This window comes from Artibeus jamaicensis, unplaced genomic scaffold (assembly GCF_021234435.1).
Source record: "Artibeus jamaicensis isolate MK-2021 breed Jamaican fruit bat unplaced genomic scaffold, CSHL_Jam_final contig_519, whole genome shotgun sequence".
In the NCBI taxonomy this organism is placed as follows: Eukaryota; Metazoa; Chordata; class Mammalia; order Chiroptera; family Phyllostomidae; genus Artibeus; species Artibeus jamaicensis.
Genome location: NW_026521871.1, coordinates 21924965 through 21947458, shown reverse-complemented (window position 1 = coordinate 21947458; position 22494 = coordinate 21924965). Strand labels below are relative to the sequence as shown.

Here is a 22494-nt window from a genome sequence, read left to right as displayed (position 1 = left end):
TGTGTTAGGTCCATCAGAAAATGGCATCTGAGTCTCGAACTGCAAGTTTCCCCTGTTAAAGCAGCAATTTACAATTTCTGTTCTTATTTTCTGGGTTGTTTTTTTTTTCCCCTCTAGGGGAAAGGAGGTTAAATGTTGCTATTGTTTCATGAATGAGATTTATGAGTAAGATTAATTTTAATTTTTAAATGTTAGGTTTGGGTCTCTTGGCAAAACTATTTTTAAAAATCAAGTAGGGAAAACTCGCTTTGGTACTGGAAATTACTTATTTACTTGTTTGTACATTCCCTACATTCAAAATTGACTTAATGCTCTAGTATGTGGCATCAGATTTGGGACATGACTATTAATTTGTATATTTTGTGAACCTAACTCTTCATAGGAAGTTTGAACACTTTTTGTTGTGTAATAATTCTTCAGAAACCGTACTTGGATACAGCATGTTCCCATCTACTGTATGTTTATTTGCTTTCTGACTGTATTTATGGAAGTTTAAAATGAAATTTTGAAAATGGTATGATAAAAATATTTGAGATGACTTAAAAGCAATGCTAAATAATTTAACCCTTAGCACTTTTGTTTCAAACTTCTGTTTAACACCTACTGTATTGGTTGACAGACCACTCTGGCCACACTCTGCCTGTTTTAACGTGAGGTTTTATTGGAACTAAGCCCACACTCATTACATTTATGTACAGCGTTTGTCCACTGTGGTTGACTGGGTGGAGGATTTTATTTGAAGACCCTGCAAACATCCAGATCTGGAAGAATCATTTCTCCCCTGTATGTCACTAAACTAGCCTTTGAACTTCACAGGTGTTTTTTTTCCCTCTCTAGTTAACTGATCGCTTCATTGAGATTTGTCTTCCCTTTTTTCCCTGCAACAGGGTCGCTGTGGGTGGGGAAGTGATGCTGTCTGAAGGCGACATGCTCTCCTTTCTGCCTTCTGTCCTCTCGCTCCCTATTTTGGCCTCCTGGTAATTGGGGCAGGGTGGGGACGGGGCATGTTAGCCTAAATTAAAATGAAATTGCCTTAACTATTTTTCCCCCTTACTTGAAAAAGTGGGGAAAGGGAGACAGTTTCCTGGGCTGCAGCGAAGAAATAAGAGTTACCTAGCTTTTCCCAAAATCTGTTTTGGGGTCACGAGGTCTTTTGAGAATCAGAGTATAGCAGAGCCGCTCTTGGTAGGGGGTGGAGGGCCATGTATTTTGAAATACGTCACTATGGAAAACTTCCGGGGAGCAGGGGTGAGGAGTCTGCAGATGCCAGGTTAGGAACCCCTGCCCCCTAGCCCCTCTGCCAGGAGTCGATTGAGGAAACAAAAAAATGGGCTTTAAGGCTGGGACATAAAGCTGATGTTGATTCAACTCTGAGGAATTACATGTTCTTCACTGTTATACCTGAGGATTTGTTTAATACTTGATAAATTTGTAAACATGTAACTAGAAGTGTGTGATTTTAATACTCTACATGATTTTGATGATGACCACTAGAACTTCAGATACAGACACTGGAGAAAAATAACTATTTTTAGATGTTCTCAAGAAAAAAAGGTCACTGGCTTAGGCTAGCTCAATCGGTGTTTTCAGGTTGTGAATCGAGAAAGATTAAGCCCCCTGATGCTGAGACTTGCATCGGCCAGCTTTCGCTTTGTGCTTCGCAGTAGAGTTGTGAAGGCCCATTGGTTGGGGTGCTTGTTTCCGGTCTTGACCTCCCTCCACTTTTGCATGAGCCTTCCACCCAACCAGTGTTTCCTGAACTTTATTTATTGAATACCATCTCCGTGATTTGCCTTTCTGTACATTTCCTGGCTGTTCTTTAAATCAACTCACTTTTTTATTTTTGGACAGGGGGAGGGAGGGAGAGCGAGAGAGAAACATCAGTGTGTGGTTGCCTCTCGAATGCCTTTTCCTGGGCACCTGACCTGCAACCCAGGTCAATTCCCTGACTGGGAATTGAACCAGCGACTCAATGCACTGAGCCACACTGGCCAGGGCTCAGCTCACTTTTTAACACTTAAATTTATGCATATGATTACTGTATAAAATATGGGATTGGTGTACTAATCCTTTTCTAGTTGCCACTTAAAGGACATGTACAGATTGGGTTTGTCCCACTTAAAATAATCTTTTATCTTTCTAGAGAGCATCAAGTCCAATTTGGGAAACACTCCCCCATGGGCTGGAATTTTAAAGCTCTGACCTTGAACCAGAACATGCTCAGTAGAAGCTACTTACTTGTACCTGGAAGTATTAGAGGCGAGGAGTGTTCAAAGGATGGGTGGGTGCTCCCTTGCTGGAATACCCCTTACTTAGGCAAATTCATATTCTGAATATGGAGATATGTGGCTTTGTGCATGGCAGAGCTTGGCATCCTGGCCTTGCGGTGGTTGGTTTGGTGTTTTTTTTTTAATCTGGACACACACGCACACAAAGTATGTTTATATCTCTAAATTTCATAAGTTCTATTTTCTTTTACAGGTTTGATCTTGCTCTTCTACCTAGTCTTTTATGGGTTCCTGGCTACACTCTTCACGTTCACAATGTGGGTTATGCTTCAGACACTGAACGATGAGGTTCCAAAATATCGTGACCAGATTTCTAGTCCAGGTAACTAACTTGCTGTTGTCGTGGTTTTTATAGCTTCATCGCAAATGTTTGACAGAGCAGATAAAATATTGTTAAACCTTGGTGGTAGATAATGTAAGAATTTGATTTTGTTAATTGTTTAATATTTACACACTGATATAAAGACCTTTAATATTTACATACTGATACAAAGACCTTTAATATTTACATACTAGGCTGATAAGTGTTGTGTTTTTTGCCAGGAGTAAGCAGAAGTGAATATTGAGAGTTATACTAAAGCCAAATTTGACCAGTGCATTTATAGGTACGAATGGCTTTTTAAGAATATATGTAGCTGTTTCACTTTGTCTTGAGTTATTTTACTTATAAAGTATATATTTTGGCTCTAGCTCAGGTTAGAGCCTTGGTCTTATAAAATACATACTTAATGTTTTTTTAATTGCTTAGAATGGAAGTGGTAAGAAATGTTAAATAATGATACATCAATAGAGAATAAAATGAATGTACTTTTAATGTGTATCTGCTTTATTAATAATCTTAAGTGGGGGGAATCAGGAGACTGGAGAACATACTTTAGCACAGAAAAATCTTAACTGGAACATTGTTTAAATCACATTGTCTTCCTCTGGTTTTATTTATTTATTTATTTAGAATCTCTCTTTTTTTATTGGTTGATTGATTTTAGAGAGAGCAGAAGGGTGGGGGGAGAAACACTGATCAATTTATTTATGCACTAATTGGTTGCTTCTTGTATGTGCCCTCATCCGGGGATTGAACCCGCAAGCTTGGTGCATCAGGACAGTGCTCGAACCAACTGAGCCACCCAGCCAGGGCTGAGGCAGTCTTTGAATGCCAGCTGTGCCTTCATTGTTGGACATGGCTCTTGTCTTCAAGATGCCGGCTATTTTTGTAGAAGTAAGATAATACTATACCAGAACCCTAGTGTATATTGCCCAAAGTGTGAACAACTTCTAGGACAATAGAAATGGAAGGCTGTACGTGGAGGAGTGGGATCTGGGTAGCAGACAGGCCAGGGAAGGTGGGAATCTAGCCAGAGGTTTCTGTCTGCAGCAGTGGTTCTCATCCAGCGTCGATTCACCCTCCGTAGACCGTTCAGAAATGTCTGGAGATGTTTTTGTTTGTTACACTGGAGCGGTGGTACTGTGAGCAGAGGCCTGGCTTGTTCCTAAATAAACATCCACAATGCACAGGACAACCCGCCACAACAAAGAACTATTCAAACTGTCAGTAGTGCCGAGACAGGAACCTTGATCTAGATCCTTGCTCACTGCACGGACTTGTGAGCCGCATCAGCAACCAAACTAGACCAATTTCCCTACCTGCTTTTTCTTAGAACAGTGTGTTCTCATGGCTTTTCCTTTGTTTGCAGCTAATACCTATGTAAACATAATGAATAACTGTTAACCCTGTCAGTTTATTTGACTGAGGGTCAGACTAGCTCCATGCTAATTTTCCTACATCTCTCATTGTAGCTATTTTCTTTCAACTTAGACTAATTTTAAGATAATTATTTTTCTTGCTTCTTCAGTTATGTGTTAATTACTGTTGAATATAATCAGATCTATTTTGGAAATATTAAACTGTTTATAATTACATGAGTAATATAAGCAGTAACATATGTTTAACATTTAACATATTTAACTGCAGTTTTAAACTGAGTTCCTTAAAATTATTTGCTAAATGTATTGTGGTTCTTAATGTATCATTAGTTTAAGTAAATGAATGAATATATACACATTCATATGTATGTATATTAAATGAGTATACATTAGTTTGTTAAACATTTTTTTTCTCTTCATAAACGGATTATGGGCAATTTTTGTTTTTCTTCTACTTGTATTTTCTAAGTTTTTTTTTTAATAATGACCATCATTTCAATGTATTTGTGCCCAGTAAAGTAATTGCTAGCTTCAAGTTGATATATGTATCAACTCAAACACATACCTGCCTATCCACACCCCTAGAAACACACACACACACACTCATACCCCAGTTGTTGCAACCAGAAAGAGGTAAGTAACTGTAGTCTTCACGTGCTGGGGATGGTTTTGGTTTGGGGTAAGCTGAGATCTGCTTGCTGTCAGTTGTTTCACAACTGTGGCTCCCTGCATGGTCCCGCTGTGGACCATTTTATGTGAGAATTCAGATGGGCTGTTAGATCACAGGAGCTGGGGCTCCGGGAGCATCGCTCTGCAGCCTCAGAGGACTGGTGTCGGAAATTGTTTAACATTCGTGAAAATTTTTGTACATTATTTTAAAAATTCTCTTAGAAATTAGTCATGTAAAGGAATGCAGTTTCTAAGTGTACCAGATTTCTTCGTGTTTTTCTTTAAAATTAATTTAGAAATCTGCATGTTTTATATTGGCTTTTTCTTAAAAGGTAGGTGTATTTACAGGTACCTGCAAGCTGCTTTGACTCCGTTTTTTGTTTTTGTTTTTGCTTGCAGTATAATACAGCTTGTTCCTGCTATAAACCTAAAGACAAGCAAACTGTCACATGTATACAGATCGTCCCTTCCGATATCGGATGGTCAGAGGTTTTATTTTGCTGTCAACCTAAGAAATATCCAAACCTATAGAGAATTTTGATTAGAGTTTATATGGGTCAAACTGATGGCATTGCTGAGAAGCAAGATCTCAAATGCTCCCCAAAATGACAGTTTACAGTTTAAGGGGGGAATGTAAGGAAAATTATGGGAAGGAGAGAGAAAGCTAGGCTCTGGGGATTGGATTACAGGATAGTTAAAATTATTGATGGGATTATTTGCTCTTCTTGCCCGTGGCTACCCTCTGGAGGAGTCTGAAAAAGAGGCATATGAAAGGTTGGTTAAGTAGACACACAAACAATGGCCCGGGCTTGTCTAGGCCTGAGATGGGACTACCACCCGTGACCTGCCCAGTTCGGAGTTTATGACCAGATCATTCTGTGAGGTTCCTTTTGGTCAGATTTATTAGCGCCTCTTTTTTTCTCTACACTACATTAATTACTTTTATTGTAAAAATAAGTTACTATGATTTTACAGTAATTTTTCTGTGGGTGGAATAGTGAGAAAAAAGAGGCATTATGGGGTCATACAAATTCAGGTGGTCTGCTTTGTTGTTTGGTGCACGAACATGGAGCTGGCTCAGGAGCTCGAGCTCGTAGGTGCCCCATAGGGAGTGGGGTTGCCCTGCCATTTAGGAACATTGTTTCGTTGTATTTGGGTTGTAGTGGGTCTGGTTTAACTCAAGAGCTGTGCAGTTCAACCCAGGCGAGTATTTGTGGTTTAAAAAGAAATAGATTTCCATAGGGAGCAGTTCTAATGAAAACTACAACACTTTTTGTATATTTTTCAGATTCAAAGCAAGGCATATATCTAATGACTTTGCAATGGGGAATGTTTAGAAGCTAGGGAAAATTTTAGGATTGTTTTTAAGCCTTTTTTGCAAAGCCGAATTAATAATCTAGATCTAATGCTTTTTAATGAGGAAATTTTGTATTCAAGTTGGAAGCCTGAGTATGTTTCTTACAGAATAATATGTTTTCTGTTAATAAACTCATAGAACATGTACTATATACTTGAGTGTGGGCTCCTGCTATGAAATTGTTGGTGGTTATACTCCAAATTCAATATACTCCACATTTCTTTTAAAAGATTTTATTCAATCTTAGAGAGGGGGGAGGGAGGGAGAAAGAAGGGGGAAAACATCAGTCAGCTGCCTCTCGTTTGCCCCCAACTGGGGACCTGGCCTATAACCCAGGCATGTGCCCCGTCTGTGAATGAAACCTTGTGGTCCATAGGCTGACTGAGCCACACCAGCCAGGGTTAGAACCCCATTTTATAGAGCAGTGTTTATCATTGAAGGAAGGAAGATGGCATCAGGAATTGAACTCTGTAGGCCTCGTTCACTGAGTCAGGTGAGCTTTCATCCCAAATGTTTCCATACAGCTGTTTGAATAACAGAAGGGCTATTTGATTTGCTAAAATTTTTCTCCACATAATAATGGCACATTAATGGCAAAACTGAAACTATCTGATAGAAAATGAATATAGAAAGTGCAGAGTAAAACTTGCCTCTTTGGAGGAACAGAGCAATTATAATTAACTGTAGCCAACAGAGTTAGTGGAGTTTCTAATTGGCCCGAGTGATTGTGAGGATTTGAGATGCTTTTGCTGTAGATGTCGACCTCCACAGTCAGCAGTGGGGAGTTCTGGATCATTTCAACCTACCAGTGAACACAGATGTCCATGTAACTTGCTGACATCTGTTTTTTAGGGGTAGGAGGGAAGAGAGAAGGGAATTTACTACAGTTAATTTCCCCCTTTCTCCTTTATCTCATTATAGGACTTATGGTTTTTCCAAAACCAGCGTCGGCGTTGGAGTTTTCGTTCACTGTGTCTGATCCAGAGACCTATAAAGGGTACATTGAAGACCTTAAGAAATTTCTAAAGCGTAAGTGTCCTTTCTTAGAGTAAGATAAAAGATTTCAGTTATTATGGAAACTAGTACCAAATTATTACGTTGGGAACGTCATTCTAAGAGTTGTTTTATCTGTTTGTTTGGTTTGTTTTTTTTTTTTTTTCCTATCAGACATGATCAACTAAGAGGACTTACAAGTAGGTTTCGTGATTAGTTGTGATATTCTCACTTATGGAACAAGGGTGTGTAAGCCTATGGGCACTTGCTTTGAGTTTTTTAATTCTGTAAGAAGTACATGAGTAAGTTCATTAAGGCATAATATGTATATCTGCATTAAAATGGAAAGTGTGTGAGGAATGAAGTAAAACTATATCATATAAAATAATGCCTCTGAGTGCTTGGATCTTTTGCATTCAGTATTGTGCTTGTGTGGGGGACAGAGATTTCATTTTAAAAATCTCTATCAGTTTTGGGGTTACCAGTTGTAAAGCTTTCTAGTAGCCACTCTGGCCCAGTTTTTTCTTGCATTTTACTCGGCTTAACCCCATGGTATTAACATGAATAATCATCAGGTGCCCTGGCCTCTTGGTTCTTGATCATCTTGCCTTTTCCTTAGCCACACACCCCCCCACAGCCGTTCCTTAGAGCATGTGGGACTCCACTGCCAAAACCCCAGGTTAAGGCTTTCCTGCCAGAACGTTCTGTCCTTGTAGTTTGCTTGTTTAACTTTCCATCACTTGTCTTCTGCCTCATTTAGATTGAATTTACTGGCCCTTTTATCCTTGCCCCTCACACCCAAGCTTCCTTCTTGTCAAAATTCCATGGTTTTTGGACCAGAAATTCCATGGCCAAGATGAAGGCGTAGGTGGAAACATTGTGCCTCCTCGCACAACCAAGTTTAAAGACAACAAAGTTTTAGTGACAAAAACTCAGCCAAAACACAGAAAATTGAACTGTATAGAAGTCCGACACAATGGGTGGAGTCAGCGGCGGAGTGGGGTCGGGCCGGAAAGATTGGCCAGACCAACCCAGGGGCAGCGGTTGTCAGATCCCAGGTATGAGGTGGCAACGGGTGGACCCAGTGAGGGCGCCAGGTGGCTGGCTGACTGTAGTCACACATTTACACTCAGATAAACCAGGCGAAGGAGCGAGCAGTGAAACAGACCACGTAGGCTAGGGCCCCAGCAATGGGAATTAAAGCCTAAAAGCACCAATTGGAAAAACTTACGTGGTCGAGGTGCCGGGAGATGCTCCCAGGCTCACAGAGAGTTTGTTGGAGAGACCCACAGGGTCCTGAAGGGAGCACAAGCCCACACACCCGGGGACCAGAACCAGAAGGGCCCAATTTGCTTTCGAGAAGCAGCAGAGGGGATCGAAATCCGAGAGAGAGCAGAACAAACTCCATTGCCCCTCTCTGACCCCGTCCCCACATACAGCGTCACAACCAAGCAACTGGGTCTCCCTGCCATGGTGAACACCTAAGGCTCTGCCCCTCGTACCTAACAGGTGAACAGACCAAAACATGGCTCAACAACAGCTCAAAGCCCCAGAGCCAATATTTCTAAACCACCAAGAGATAGCCAACCTATTAGATGCACAGCTCAAAACACTGGTGATCAGGATGCTCACAGAACTGGTTGATTTTAGTCACAAATTAGAGGAACAAATGAAGGCTAAACTAATGGAAATGCACAGGCAACCAATAGTGATGGAAAGGAAACTGGGACTCAAATCAATGGAGTGGACCAAAAGGAAGAAAAAATGACCAAACAAAAAAGAATGAAGAAACAAGAATTCAAAAAAATGAGGAGAGGCTTAGGAACCTTCAGGACATCTTTAAACGTTCCAACATCCGAATTATAGGGGTATCAGAAGGGGGAGAGGAGCCCTGGCTGGTGTAGCTCAGTGGATTGAGCATGGGCTTGCGAACCAGACAATCGCGGTTCGATTCCCAGTCAGGGCACATGCCTGGGTTGCAGACTAGTTCCCTGCAGGCCAATTCCCAGCAGGGGACCCATGAAAGGCAACCATACATTGATGTTTCTCTCCCTCTCTCCTTCCCTTCCCCTCTACAGATAAATAAATAAAATCTTTAAAAAAAAAAAAAAAAAAGAAGGGGGAGAGGAATAGCCACAAGTGGAAAACTTATTTGACCAAATAGTAAAGGAGAACTTCCCCAATCTGGCAAAGGAAATAGACTTCCAGGAAATCCAGGAAGCTCAGAGAGTCCCAAAGAAGTTGGACCCAAGAAGAAACACAACAAGGCACATCATCATTATATTAGCCAAGATAAAAATGAAGGAGAGAATCCTAGAAGCAGCAAGAGATAAGGGTCAGTCACCTACAAAGGAGTTCCCATCAGACTGTCAGCTGATTTCTCAAAAGAGACCTTACAGACAAGAAGGGGCTGGAAAGAAGTATTCCAAGTCATGAAATCCAAAGACCTACATTCAAGATTGCTCTATCCAGCAAAGCTTTCATTTAGAATGGAAGGGCAGATAAAGTGCTTCTCAGATAAGGTCAGATTCAAGGAGTTCATCATCATCAAGCTCTTATTATATGAAATGTTAAAGGGACTTATCTAAGAAAAAGAAGATAAAAATCAAAACAGTGAAAGGACATCAAACTCACAGTTATTAAGAACCACACCTAAAACAAAAGCAGACTAAGAGGACAGCTAGATCAGGAGCAGAACCATAGAAATGAAGATCTCATGGAGGGTTAGCAACAGGGGAGTGGGAGGAGGAGAAGGGGGACAAGGTACAGAGAATAAGTAGCATAGAAGGTAGGTAGAAAATAGACAGTGGGGAAGGCAAGACTAGTATGGGAAATAATAGAATCTAAAGAACTTGTGACACATAGACATAAACTAAAAGGGGGAATGGTGGGGGTGTATGCAGGGTAGAGGGAAGTGAAGGGGAAAATGGGACAACTGTAAGAGCATAATCAATAAAATATATTTTAAAAAGGGGGAAAAAACCAAAAAAAATTCCTTGGTTTTTGATTTCTTTCTTACTCTTGCCAGTACTCTAAAATCACTTGCCTCTCTGTATTTGTCATACATTGCATTGGATGGAGCCATAAAATTCCTGGATGAAGCTCTTCCTTAGAACCTGCCCCTGAGCAGCCAGGTGCTGCTGAAGAAAGATTTTCAAAGGACTAATTAGCATTGGACTACTTGATCCTCTCCCTCAACCTGCTCCATTACCTGGCACAACTGTGGAGTTGCTCTGGATAATTATTTCCAAACTCTACTCAAACCTCTACTTCCCTACCTCTTCCTTTAGAACCCACTTTGTTCATGCATGGTCATGTACCATGTACTGATAATTCAGTTCATGACTGTATTTACCACAGTGGTCCCATGAGATTATAGCGGAGCTGGAAAATTCCTGTTACTTAGCAACAGTACCAACCCATCATAAGGCTGTGGCACAACACATTACACCAATACCATTGTGTCACAATTGCCAACAGTATTCAGTACAGCAGCATGTTGTATAGAATGTGTCACCCCAAAATACCTGTGACATTTTAGGGATCTAGGGATCATTTTAGGTTGGTGAATTTGAAGACACAGCAGCCTTGGGAGCAGCTCTGAAAACCAACTAGAAGTTACCCTTGCTAAAAGACCTTTACATTTGCCAGGACAGTCTCCATATGTAAGGGGATGGACCTTCTCGCTGGAAGCTCTTTATCAATGCAGAAGACAGCATGCAAACCTGCTTAGCAATCTTATCCTTGTTTGCTGTGCTTTTCCAGGTGGCCTCCCATAACCGACACCCCCAACCCCAATGCCTTCCTTTGTCTTCAGCTGCAGATGGTATTTAAGGTGGCAGCTTTGGGCCATTTTGGCAAGTTACCCTGTTTTCCTCGGTTTCTCCCATGTATACAGGAGGTACACATGTTATTAAATTCTTGTTTTTCTCCTGTTAATCTTTTATTTATGGGGATGTCTCAGCCAAAAATCCAAAAGGACAGGAAAAAATGCCTTTTCCTCTCCCACAGAGTCATAGGCTGTGCCACCCAGGTGGTGTAAGTGAACTCTGGTGTTCGCACAAGGAGGAGCTCACCTAAGGATGCATTTCTCACAGTAGACCCCCGTCACTGAGTGGCGTGTGGCTATTACCTTTGTTTCCACTTCAAGAGAAAATTGAAACTCGGATGGGAATTACCCCCATTTCCCCACTGCTGGTACAGCTAGCTGACAGTCTCATGCCCATTTTGTCTGTGGCACACTTCCTGCCCTGAGGAGGGAGACTGCGCTACCAGCCAGGCTGTGGCCCCCGCCCTGCTCCTGTCTCAGGAAACACTGTACTGTTTGCAGTCTTTTCCTAGGTGTGTGAGGCCTTTTTATTGGATCCATCAGCACGCAGGAACCCTCAATTCTTTCCCATTTTAAATCACAATCCTCTTTTGATCCCACATCTTGTTAGCTGCCCTCCTAAGTCTCTTTCCCTTCATAGTTAAAGATACATTTATTTGTTGTGAAATAGGGTCCATGGTTTAAAAATCAAATAGTAAAGAAAGGTTTGTAATGAAAACAGTTCCTTGCCCTACTCCTTCCTAGCTGAGTTGTGTTTATTCAACAAATACTTGTTTTGAGTGCCTTCTCTGTGTCAAGCACTCTTCTGGGTTCCATCAGTACACACAAGAAAAATCTCCTCGTGGCTCTTCCTGCCCCATGGCGCATCAAAGGGGAATCCGTGTTGTGGAGGAGAACACGGTAGTGAAGGGGGTTAGGGAAAGCTGGGAAGGTTGCAGTTTTAAAGGGTGGGCCAGAAAGGCCTCCCTATGACTTTGCTGGAACTTCGTGGGGTCCTTCAGGACAAAGACTTTGGTCCCCCAGTTCATTTAGGCCACATCATTAGTTCTCTTTAAGATGCTGGTACACTGTGAACTCTCTGGTGTTCACACAAGGAGGAGATTGCTGCTTAGTAGTGAGTCCCTTCCAGTGCAGGAGCTCAGTGAGAGCAGGGGCCGTGTCAGTTTGCTCAGTGTTTTACTGTGTCTGCCTAACGCTGTACCAATGCAGGGCAAGCATCGGGCAAGCATTTGTAGTTCTCCCTCTTCTTTCCTCCCCTTCCTCTTAGCACTGTTTCAGGTCCCCATAGTATAGACTGCATAGCATTGTGTATCTTCAGACCCTTCCGTTATGATGTTCTGTGTAACATCTGTCTTCCCCGCACACTGTAAGTGCAGGAGGGCAGCAGCAGCGCCTTTTTATGTCCTCGCCATCATGTCTTGGGCCAGGAGCATAGAAGGCATTCAGATGACACCATGGCTGGCTTGGACCACCTGATGGCAAGAAAAGAAATCTGTAATCCAGCTTGTATCATTGTGGAAATGGATGACTTTAGAGCACTAGGTAATTCTTCACAGTTAAAGGAACAGACTTAACGTTCTTTCCCTAAAATTATCTAATAATGAGCATTACTGTTTTTGTCTTTGAAGAATGTTGCCCAAAGGAAGATGTATTTCTGGTTGTGTTTAAGATCTCTTTTCAGCTGATCTGTGCACACATATGTGTTTCCTTTCTAGCATATGCTGCAGAAGCACAGAACAATCTCATGGACTGTACCGGCGGAGCACTCCGTGAACAGAACGGTCCGGTTTATAAAGCATGTCAGTTTCCTGTTACCTTACTTGAAGAATGCAGTGGGGTTAATGACCCTGACTTTGGCTACTCCAGTGGACAACCTTGTGTTCTTGTGAAAATGAACAGAGTATGTACATGTTTTGCTGTTGTTTCTGCTTTTTCCTAAGATCTTCTGTTAAGCTGGCAAGTATTTTTAAAATGTTACCTCATTTAGGGCAGCTTGTGTAGCAGGCTAACAGTGGTATTGATTGACCTCTGGAAAAATTCACACAGGAAACACACAAGATTGGTTCACAGATTAGTCATGGTTTAGGGAGTACAAACATCTTCCATGTTTCCCTTTTGGAGGCAGCGACACACATTTAGGCGTAGATTAATGCCTCGAGGGACAGGTCACGCCCAAGGCATGGTTTTGTGAATGTGCAGTGCTCATCTTTGAGTCCTGTGTGGTAAAGTGATTCAGACTCCCATGGGGAGTATATGAAATTTTGACTTATGTTTAATAGGAAAGCATATTTTAATAGTATATGTATATATAACTAAGTAGTAGAAATACAAATAAAGTTGCACTCCAGTGAGCTCAGTTATAGCCCGTTAGCAGCATCTGGCTACATTGTACAGCAGACCTGCCTGAATTGGATAGCCATTAGATTCAGAGGCTGATGTTGTCACCCCATGTAAGTGATAATAACTTGCCTTCCTGGTGCAAAGGAAGCTGCTGCCCTTCTAAAGTGAACTGGTCCCTACCCGTGCATTGCAGCTCTCTGAACGTTGCACTGCAGAGCTGCGTTCTGATACAGGCATCCCTGGGCATTTACTCAGGGTAAGGGCAGTTTCTTAAACAGGTGGAGATCATGAGTTCAGATGTCACTAAAGTCATCATCCCATAAGCAAATGGCTACCATCCCCAGTAGGAATGTAGCTTCAGTCATCTGCAGTTGGCACTGCTGAATAAGGAGTTCCCTGTAGAGAGGGCCAGCCAGACCCTAAAATGCCCATACTGCCACCCCTCCAGCCCCTCCGTCCTTCCCTTCCCCCAATGGACAAGGACCATATCCTGTCTGTCCCACAGCCCTCTAGAAATCGTTGCAAAACACTGTCTGACACAGAGTAGGCACCAGTAAATTACTGAGGGCTTTTTCAGCAAGACTTTACTAAGAATTAAGATTAACAAAGCAAGCTAAAAGTAATGTGAAACTGGAAAATCTAGCTTGTAAAATGAATTAAATTTTCCCCTTTAATAGGAATGCCTTTTATAATCCCAGCCTCCTAGGAGTGTCTTCAGGACAATTAGATTGCTGGAAAACCTACTCCTCATATAAAGCCAAGAGAAATTTCCATTTCTTCTCCTGCAGGACCAACCTTCTGAGTTTATTTTCTTTTAATATGTCCTCTTCGAACGATGTGGGTCTGAGATTATAGTTGCCCATAAGGGCGGCCTTTGCAGAGCGTGACAGGAAGACAACATCAGACGCACAGGGATTAGTAGTGAGATATGCACACCAGCTCTGGTTTGCTCCAAAATCATTACGAGGGCAAGGATAGTTATTGCTGCTTATATTGTCATCTAGGTTACTCTGATACCTGTCTTTTGTGAGAAATATTTACAGTTACAGGCATTCACCTGTAAAATGCATATAAATTCAAAATTCCAAAAATCTCACAAAATAGGTGGATAAATATGTTGTCATTCAGGCAAGACTTATGTCAGCTACAAACGTGAAAGTAGGCTCATTCTGTAGAACTCAGTGGTGCTGTGAGAGTCTTAAAATGGGATTCTTCTTCTTAAAATTTTAGAGAGAAAACCATTTATTTGTTTTTCCACTTACTTACACTAACTCATTGGTTGCTTCTTGTACGTGCCCTGACCAGGGATTGAACCCACAGTCTTGGTGTATTGGGACAATGCTTATTCAATGGAGTTACCTGGCCAGGGCATGACCTAACATTTTCAATGAAGAACAGTTAATTAATTATATTATGCCTCTGCAGTTCTGCAGTAATTGTTTGTCTTAATTATTTGGTATATAAGTAATGGAATTAAAAAAGGTTTCTGTTTAAGGGTACCAAGTGCAATACTGTGCTATGGTTGATTCTTTGGTAACTGACTTATTTCCTGGATTGACCCAGTACAGTAATAAGATAGTTGGTAAGATTATTGTATTGAAAAGTCCATTCTAATTCCCTAAAATAATTAGCTTAAAAGGCCCTGGTAACAGGGTTTTAATATACAGAGTTACTGTGCTTCTCAGCCCTTTCCCTCGTGGTCCCCAACAACGAAAGGTCTGATGTATACATTTGTGATGTTTCAATCAATCAGTATTTTTTTCCTTAGATAATTGGATTAAAGCCTCAAGGAAGACCAAGGATAGAGTGTTCTGTTTCTAAGGTTAGTATTTAAAAATAACCCAGCTTTTGTTAATGCTTTAATGTGCCTTAATACTTTAAAAGTCTGAGGAATATTAGTCATTTATTTTGTCCTTCCGTGGCACATTTTTAAAGTCCTCTGCAGCAGTGGTCCCCAGCCTCTTCGGCACCAGGATCAGTGTCGTGGAAGACAGTTTTCCACAGTGTGGGGTTGGGGGCGGAGAGTGGAGCTCAGGCAGTAAGCTCGCTCGTTCCTAACAGGCCGCCGACCAGCACTGCTCCACCGCCCCAGGGTTGGGGACCCCTGCTGTGTAGTGACATTCTTAGAGGAATGAAATTTCACCAAACTTTGTGGGTAGCCCTTCTCTCTTTGCTCATGATAATTTAAAAAGACTTGTTTACCACATGCACTTGATTTCACACACATTGTCTTTATAGCTCCACATATCATATTTCATTTTCTAAGATTCTCTTTTTTTCTTTGGCTTAATTGCACTGAAGTTGTAGTCAGCCTACAATTAATGATGTCTTACAAGTTTTTCTTTGTCTTAATAGTACGTAAAGTAGTACATATCAGTGCAGTCTGGGATTTAATGAAACACGGTAGGTTTTCCTCGAGGTGGAAGCGTTGTTTTGCTTCATTTCGAGTGTGCCGCGCAGCTGTCATCTCAGTTTCTTTAGTTTCTCTCCAGGCTGCAAGTGCAGCTAAGACGAATGTGTCAGCCATGGGTAACAGCTCTGAGGAGAAACTATGAAGCCCTACATTTCATTCTATCGTTGTGCAAAATATTAACATTCCAACCTCAGTTGTACATCCGAAGTATTTCAGTTGAAAGGTTACACTGAAATCACTTCTGATGTTGTTTGTGGAAGAAGAAAAACAGTACTTTGTTTTAGCCATGAATGGATTTCTTGTTTGGGCAGACACTTGCTCAGTGGTTCCCCAATTCAATCATGCATCAGAATCACTTGGAGAGCTTTCTGATTCCTGTTCCTGAAGTTTCTGACTCCGTTGGCCTGGGGTGAAGGTCAGAATTTGCACTTTTACCTTGGAGTGTCCAGGTGATGGTGATGCTGCTGGCCTGGGGCCCACGCTCTGTGAATCCAGCTTTAGAGCATCGTATCAGCGCACTTACTCCCTTGTGAGTAGTACAGCACAGCATCAGGAAGTTTGCAGCTCCTCACCTGGGTTAAGGTGCACATATGTGACCATAGGCAGGCCACTTTATCTCTTTGTGCCATATTTAGCTCAGCAGGAAACTTGAATAAGAAGCCAGAATCTCACTTAAAACCATTTGCTATATTGAAACCAAGCCTTTCTTGATAAACAAATCCTTTAAAAAACCTAGTGACCATATACTGTTATCTCTTGAGACAAAGGAAAACATTCCAGCTCTAAGCTGCATTTAGAAGCAGTGTTGTGTAACTCCCTAGGAACCCCCTTGCTTATGTGTCTTCCCAGTAGAAAGTTCCTGAAGCTTGGGTGCTAGGCTTCAGCCACGCACAAGTGCTAATTTCACGACAGTGCACCTGGGTGCCAGAGCTTCTGCTGTTGCGCATGAGCAAACTACATCAATAAGCTTGGAGGGTGGGTCTCGAGAGCCAGCACCACCCAGAAGGGAAAACACATGCCATGGGGACAAAAGCTGAAAACAGCCCTTCCCTAAGGTTTCAGTTTTATAAACCTTTGGCCAGTATAAAATACCTCCATGCAACTCATCCCTTAGGGTTTTAAATGGATTTTTCTCCTTGTTTACTTACTCTGTATCCTTTCTGTTTAGAATAATTGGGGGGAAATGTTAATGAAAAATCATGGTCTGATTACTCAGATTTCAGATTGTTTTTGTTGTGTGTAAAGTATATAAACTAATCACAACAGATGGGGTCCGTTCAGTTTGGGCATGTTTTTGTTTTTTAGGAAAAGCACACAGAATTAGAAGAAGGGCTTGTAAAACTGCATTTTACTCCCAGGCTAGTCACAGAGCAGTGACCCAGTGGGGTCCCCCGGTGTTAGAGCAGATAGATGGGAGCATTCCCTGCCCGGGCGCTGGCCGTGGGGCCTGCGCTGAACGGGTGGCCTTTACTTTAACACGTCCGTCCGTGTCATTTGTTGTTTCAGTGTTTCGTTTTCTTACAAAAGCTGATCACGTTCATTTGAGGAAATTTAGAAAAATGCAAAAGGAAAAAATGCCCAGAAATGATCACTGCTTAGAACATTTGGTGTGTGTTCTTAAATAGTTTATGGGTGGTGATTGTACAAAAGAAACAAAATACATTAATCTTAAAACTCTTTTGTTTCCAGTAGACCTTGGTGGCGTTTAATAAACTTTTGTTAAGTTTTGTTTGTGTAGTTTCAGGAAACTACACAAACTAAACTTTTGTGTAGTTCCCAGTGCGGTCCCGTTGCATGTACCTAGGAAACTGTGACAGACACACGTTTCAGTATTTCACAGTTTTCAAGTGCTTGTTTTCACAGAAGGTATAAAATACAAGTTTAAGTAAAAGCCTGCCAACGTTGGGGTTCAGGTAGAAACCAAGAGAACAGGTAAGAGTCTGTCGCACCTGGGTAACCTTGAGCCTGGGGACGTTCCCTAGAGCCTCAGCTCGCCCCCATAACTGATTCTGCCCTCCTGTGGGTAGTCAGGCCTCCGTGAATGGGGTAGATACCAGTGAAGTGTGATATCTGGATGGAAATTCACACTGAAATAAACTAACCCAAAGGAAGCCCTTAACATTTGGGGGAACATCTCTTGTTTCTGTGAATTTAAGTCATATTAAGGAAAAGTAATTTATACAAAAGCAGTGCAGAAAAGCACTCATATTAAAGCCGTTATTTTTCTCTGATATAAAATGTTTTTTGTTTTTTTTAAGTAAGTACAGTGCTAGGGTGGAATGTTGGAATCTTTGATGTACGTGGCCTGTCATTCTCTCAGCCCCATTACCCTCTGCGCTGCCCCCGTGGCAGTGGGCTGGTTGTAAGCACTGGCGCTTGCTGTGGTCTCCCCTCTCTGTCCTCCGTCCTGGCGTCCCTGCCACCCCACGTCCACGTGCTGCGTGACTGTTGGCGAAATAAGCTGTGGTGTGCTTTCAGAAACAGAAGTTAGTACATTCAGTTCAGGAACTCAGGCATTGAGTAATGTTTTATTTACTTAGTAAACTTGCCACTGATTTTAATAACGGTCTATATGTTATCTAGTATGTGTTAAAATTACAATCAATAAAATTAAACCTACTTGGAATGTTATAAGAGAGTTTTTATAAATTGCCTATTAAGAATATTAGAAATAGCTAACAAATAGCAGGAATGAGTTGGATTATAGATGGTGATTAGATTTGTGTATTTATCATGTTTGTCTGGTTTTATAAAGATGTGGCATATAATTTCAGTAGACTCGTAATACTTATGATTTACATGTGTTCAAAAACATTTAAACGAACTGTGGTATTTAAATTGATTAAGAATGGTTTTTTGCCTGGAGTGCTTTAAATTTTCCCTAATAGTTTTCGTCCGTGTCACCACACTCCCCACTCTGGTCACAGCAGTTGTGGCCGTTACTTCCCTGAAACTTGGGCCTGCGGCCCCACTATGTGGTGGCCACCATTGCTTTCCAGCCTGGAAACAGTATTTTATTTATTGGGGCACATTGGTGCTAATTCCACTGATGTGTTTCTTTCTTCCTTTCTTTTTTTTTTTTAAGTATATTTTATTGATTATGCTATTATAGTTGTCCCATTTCTTTCTCCCCTTTATTACCTTCCACACTGCACCCCCTCCCACCTGCATTCTCCTGGCTTGGATCATGTCCATGGGTCATACACGTAAGTTCATTGGCTTCTCCATTCCCCATACTATTCTTACCTCCCCCCTGTATATTTTGTATCTACCAGTTCTGCTTCTTATTCCCTGTAACTTTTCCCTCACTCTCCCTTCTCCCACTCCCTGCTGATAACCCTCTCTGTGATCTCCATTTCTGTGATTCTGTTCCTGTTCTAGTTGTTTCCTTAGTTTATTTTGGTTTTTAGGTTGATTTTGTTGTTGTCATCGTTGTTCAGTTGTTAATAGTTGTGAGTTTGTTGTCATTTTACTGTTCTTGTTTTTGATCATCTTCTTTTTCTTAGGTAAGTCTCTTTAATATTTCATGTAATAAGGGCTTAATAATGATGAATTTCTTGAACTTGACCTTATCTGGGAAGCACTTTATCTGTCTGCCCTTCCATTGTAAATGAAAGCTTTGCTGGAGCAATCTTGGATGTAGGTCTTTGGATTTCATGACTTGGAATACTTCTTTCCAGCCCCTTCTTGCCTACGAGGTTTCTTTTGAGAAATCAGCTGATTGTCTGATGGAAACTCCTTTGTAGATAACTTTCTCCTTTTCTCTTGCTGCTTTTAAGATTCTCTCCTCTTTAATCTTGGGTAATTTAATTATGATATGCCCTTGGTGTGTGCATCCTTGAGTCCAACTTCTTTAGAAGGACTCTGAGCTTCCTGGACTTCCTGGAAGTCTATTTCCTTTGCCAAATTGGGGAAGTTTTCCTTTGTTGTTTTTTCAAGTAAGCTTTCAATTTCTTGCTCTTCCTTTTTTCCTTTTGGCACACCTATGATTTGGATGTTGGAACATTTAAAGTTGTCTTGGAGGTTCCTAAGCCTGTCCTCATTTTTTTAATTCTTATTTCTTTATTCTGTTTTGGTTGAATATTTATTTCTTCCTTCTCCAAATCATTGATTTGAGTCCCAGTTTCCTTCCCTTCACTGTTGGTTCCCTCTATATTTTTATTTTTATTTCTTTAATATCTTATTTCTAGTTCTTTTAGACAGGAGAAGGGAAGGAGAAAGACAGGGAGAGAGACATCAATCTGTGGTTGCCTTTTGAATGCCCCCTACTGGGGTCCTGGCCCACAGCCCAGTCATGTGCCCTGACTAAGAATTAAATCTGTAACCCTTTGGTTCACAGGCTGGCACTCAATCCACTGAGCCACACCAGCCAGGGCCTATATATTTTTCTTGATTTCACTTTGCACAGCCTTCACTTCTTCCTCTATTTGCGACCATACTCAACCATTTCTTTGAGCATCCTGTTTACCAGTGTGTTGAAGTCTGCATCGGATAGGTTGGCTATCTCTTCATTGCCTAGTTCTGTTTTTTTGAGCTTTGATCTGTGGGTTTTTTTAGGGGGGGGATGTTTTTTCCCCCCCATTTGGACCATATTTCTTTGTCTCCACGCATCTGTTACATAGTGAGAGGTGGGGCCTTGGGCATTCACCACGGAGGGGCAACTCACATGGTTTCGTTGTGGTTCTATCTGTTGGGGGGGTATCAGAGGGAACAGTGCTCTTGCTCAGCTGTTGGCTGGCTTTCAGTCACTTCCTCTGCTACCAGCAAGCAAATTGGGCCCTTCTCGTGCTGATTCCCAGGTGGGTGGTTTTGTATACATTCCAGGACCCTGTGGGTCTCTCCAAAGGACTCTCCTGTGAGGCTGGGAGTTGCTCCTGCTGCTGCAACCCCCACAGGTTTTTACAGCCATCGTTTTGAGGCTTTATTTCCCCGTATTCTAACCCTGGGTTGCGCCGTCTGTCTCGCTCCCCACCTCTTCCTCCCAGTTTATCTGTGTGGACGTGTGGTACCACCAGCCGCCACCTCACCTGCCTGGTCCTCCAGCCACCGCCTTGCTACTCGCCTTGCTACTCGTCACCTCCACTACGGCTACCACGGCCAGGCTGCCATCTCCACCCCTCCCACCAGTCTGAAGGGATGTTTCTTTAACTCCTTGGTTGCCAGACTTCCACACAGTTCAGTTTTCTAACAGTTCTGGTTATTTTCCGTTTCTAAATTTGTGGTTTTGCGAGGAGGCAAAGTATATGTGCCTACGCCTCCCTGTTGGCTGGAAGTCTCTGTTTCTGCTGCCAGGTAGCCAAAGAACTGGCACATGGTCGTTGGAAGACAAGTAAGATTTTACAGACAGTTCATGAGCCGGTCTGGCTGTAAGTTAGAGGGTACCGTCGTGGAGAAGCCTGTATGTCTCAGGAAATGTAAGAAGAGTGAGGAGAATTTGTTTCAAGAGGTTTAAATCAAGATGAGCAAGTCTCTTCTCAAAACACACCTGTAATTAGTGCAGTTGGAGCGGCCTTGTGGTTTCCCCATATTGTTCATAATTGATACTCTGTAATATAAAAATACCTTTTTAAATTTTGTGTGTGTGTGTGTGACCTAAAAAGTTTTGTTTTGTTTTGTTTTGGCTTTCAACTCTAGGGTGAAAACACAACTCTATCACTTTATCCTGCCCCAGGAAATCTAGACTTAAAATATTTTCCATATTATGGGAAGAAACTGCACGTAAGTATTTAGAAGTTCTTCCATGATTGGGACTCTAGGGGATGCGCTCATCTGCATTAAAGTGCCACTTGTCTGGGGTCTGGAGACGTGTCTTGTGTAACTTGTGCATCGTGTGTTCTGGGGTTTTTTGTTTTTGTTTATTTTTATTTTTATTTATTTATCTTTAGAGGGTAAGGGAAGGAGAGAGGAAGAGAAACATCAATGTATGGTTGCCTTTCATGCGGCCCCTGCTGGGAACTGGCCTGCAGGGGACCAGCCTGCAACCCAGGCATGTGCCCTGACTGGGAATCAAACCACGATTGCTGTGTTCTGGTTTTTAAACACACATGATGACGAATTGAGGTTCCAGAGTGACCATTCAAACCGCAAAGTCCAGGCAGGAAATACCATTATCATCTCTGTCATTATTTAGGATGTGATTGTTTCGAGAAGATAGAGATGTAGTCAAAAAATAAAGCTCATTACCCAGAGATAATTTACTTATAAAACTTTTTATTTTAAAATAATGCCAAACTTATAGCCCTGGCTGGTGTAGCTCAGTGGATTGAGCGCGGGCCTGCGAACCAGACAATCACGGTTTGATTCCCAGTCAGGGCACATGCCAGGGTTGCAGGCAGGTTCCCTGCAGGCCAGTTCCCAGCAGGGGACACACGAAAGGCAACCATACATTGATGTTTCTCTCCCTCTCTCCTTCCTTTCCCCTCTAAAGATAAATAAATAAAATCTTTAAAAAAATAAATAAATAATGCCAAACTTAAACTAACTAGAGTAGTAGAAAAAATTTTACATAGACCCTTTACCCAGATATCCCAAATGTTAATACTTTATCTCATTTAACAGTCTCCATATATATATATATATATATATTTTTTTTTTCCTCCTGAACCATTTGGGACTAAGTTATAAATTCAGTGCCTCTATACTAAATGCTTAAGTGTTTTTCCCTAAAAATAAGAACATTACCTTATGTAACTTTAATACAGTCAGGAGAGGAATTGAACATGAAGAGAGGATTATTGTACTGTCTCTTACTGAGATTCACCTGTTGTCCCACTGGCGTTCTGTACGAGTAAAGGAAAAGTATTTTCTGACCCTAGGCCGTCACGCTATTGACATCTTCAGCCACCTGTGACCAGAACAGTGCCTCTGTCTGTTTCGTGCCGTGATACCCTTAGAAGAAAGAGCA

General features: G+C 41.7%; 1 protein-coding gene across 1 annotated transcript in view; it reads left to right on the top strand.

Moving 5' to 3' along the window:
- ATP1B3 (ATPase Na+/K+ transporting subunit beta 3) overlaps positions 1 to 22494 on the top strand; it is a 45405-nt gene that overhangs the window by 20718 nt on the left and 2193 nt on the right. The window contains exons 2-6 of the mRNA XM_037139385.2: positions 2482 to 2610; positions 6937 to 7044; positions 12553 to 12737; positions 14946 to 14999; positions 21225 to 21308. Of these exons, the coding sequence (XP_036995280.2) occupies positions 2482 to 2610; positions 6937 to 7044; positions 12553 to 12737; positions 14946 to 14999; positions 21225 to 21308 (560 nt within the window). The remainder of the gene's footprint in view (positions 1 to 2481; positions 2611 to 6936; positions 7045 to 12552; positions 12738 to 14945; positions 15000 to 21224; positions 21309 to 22494) is intronic.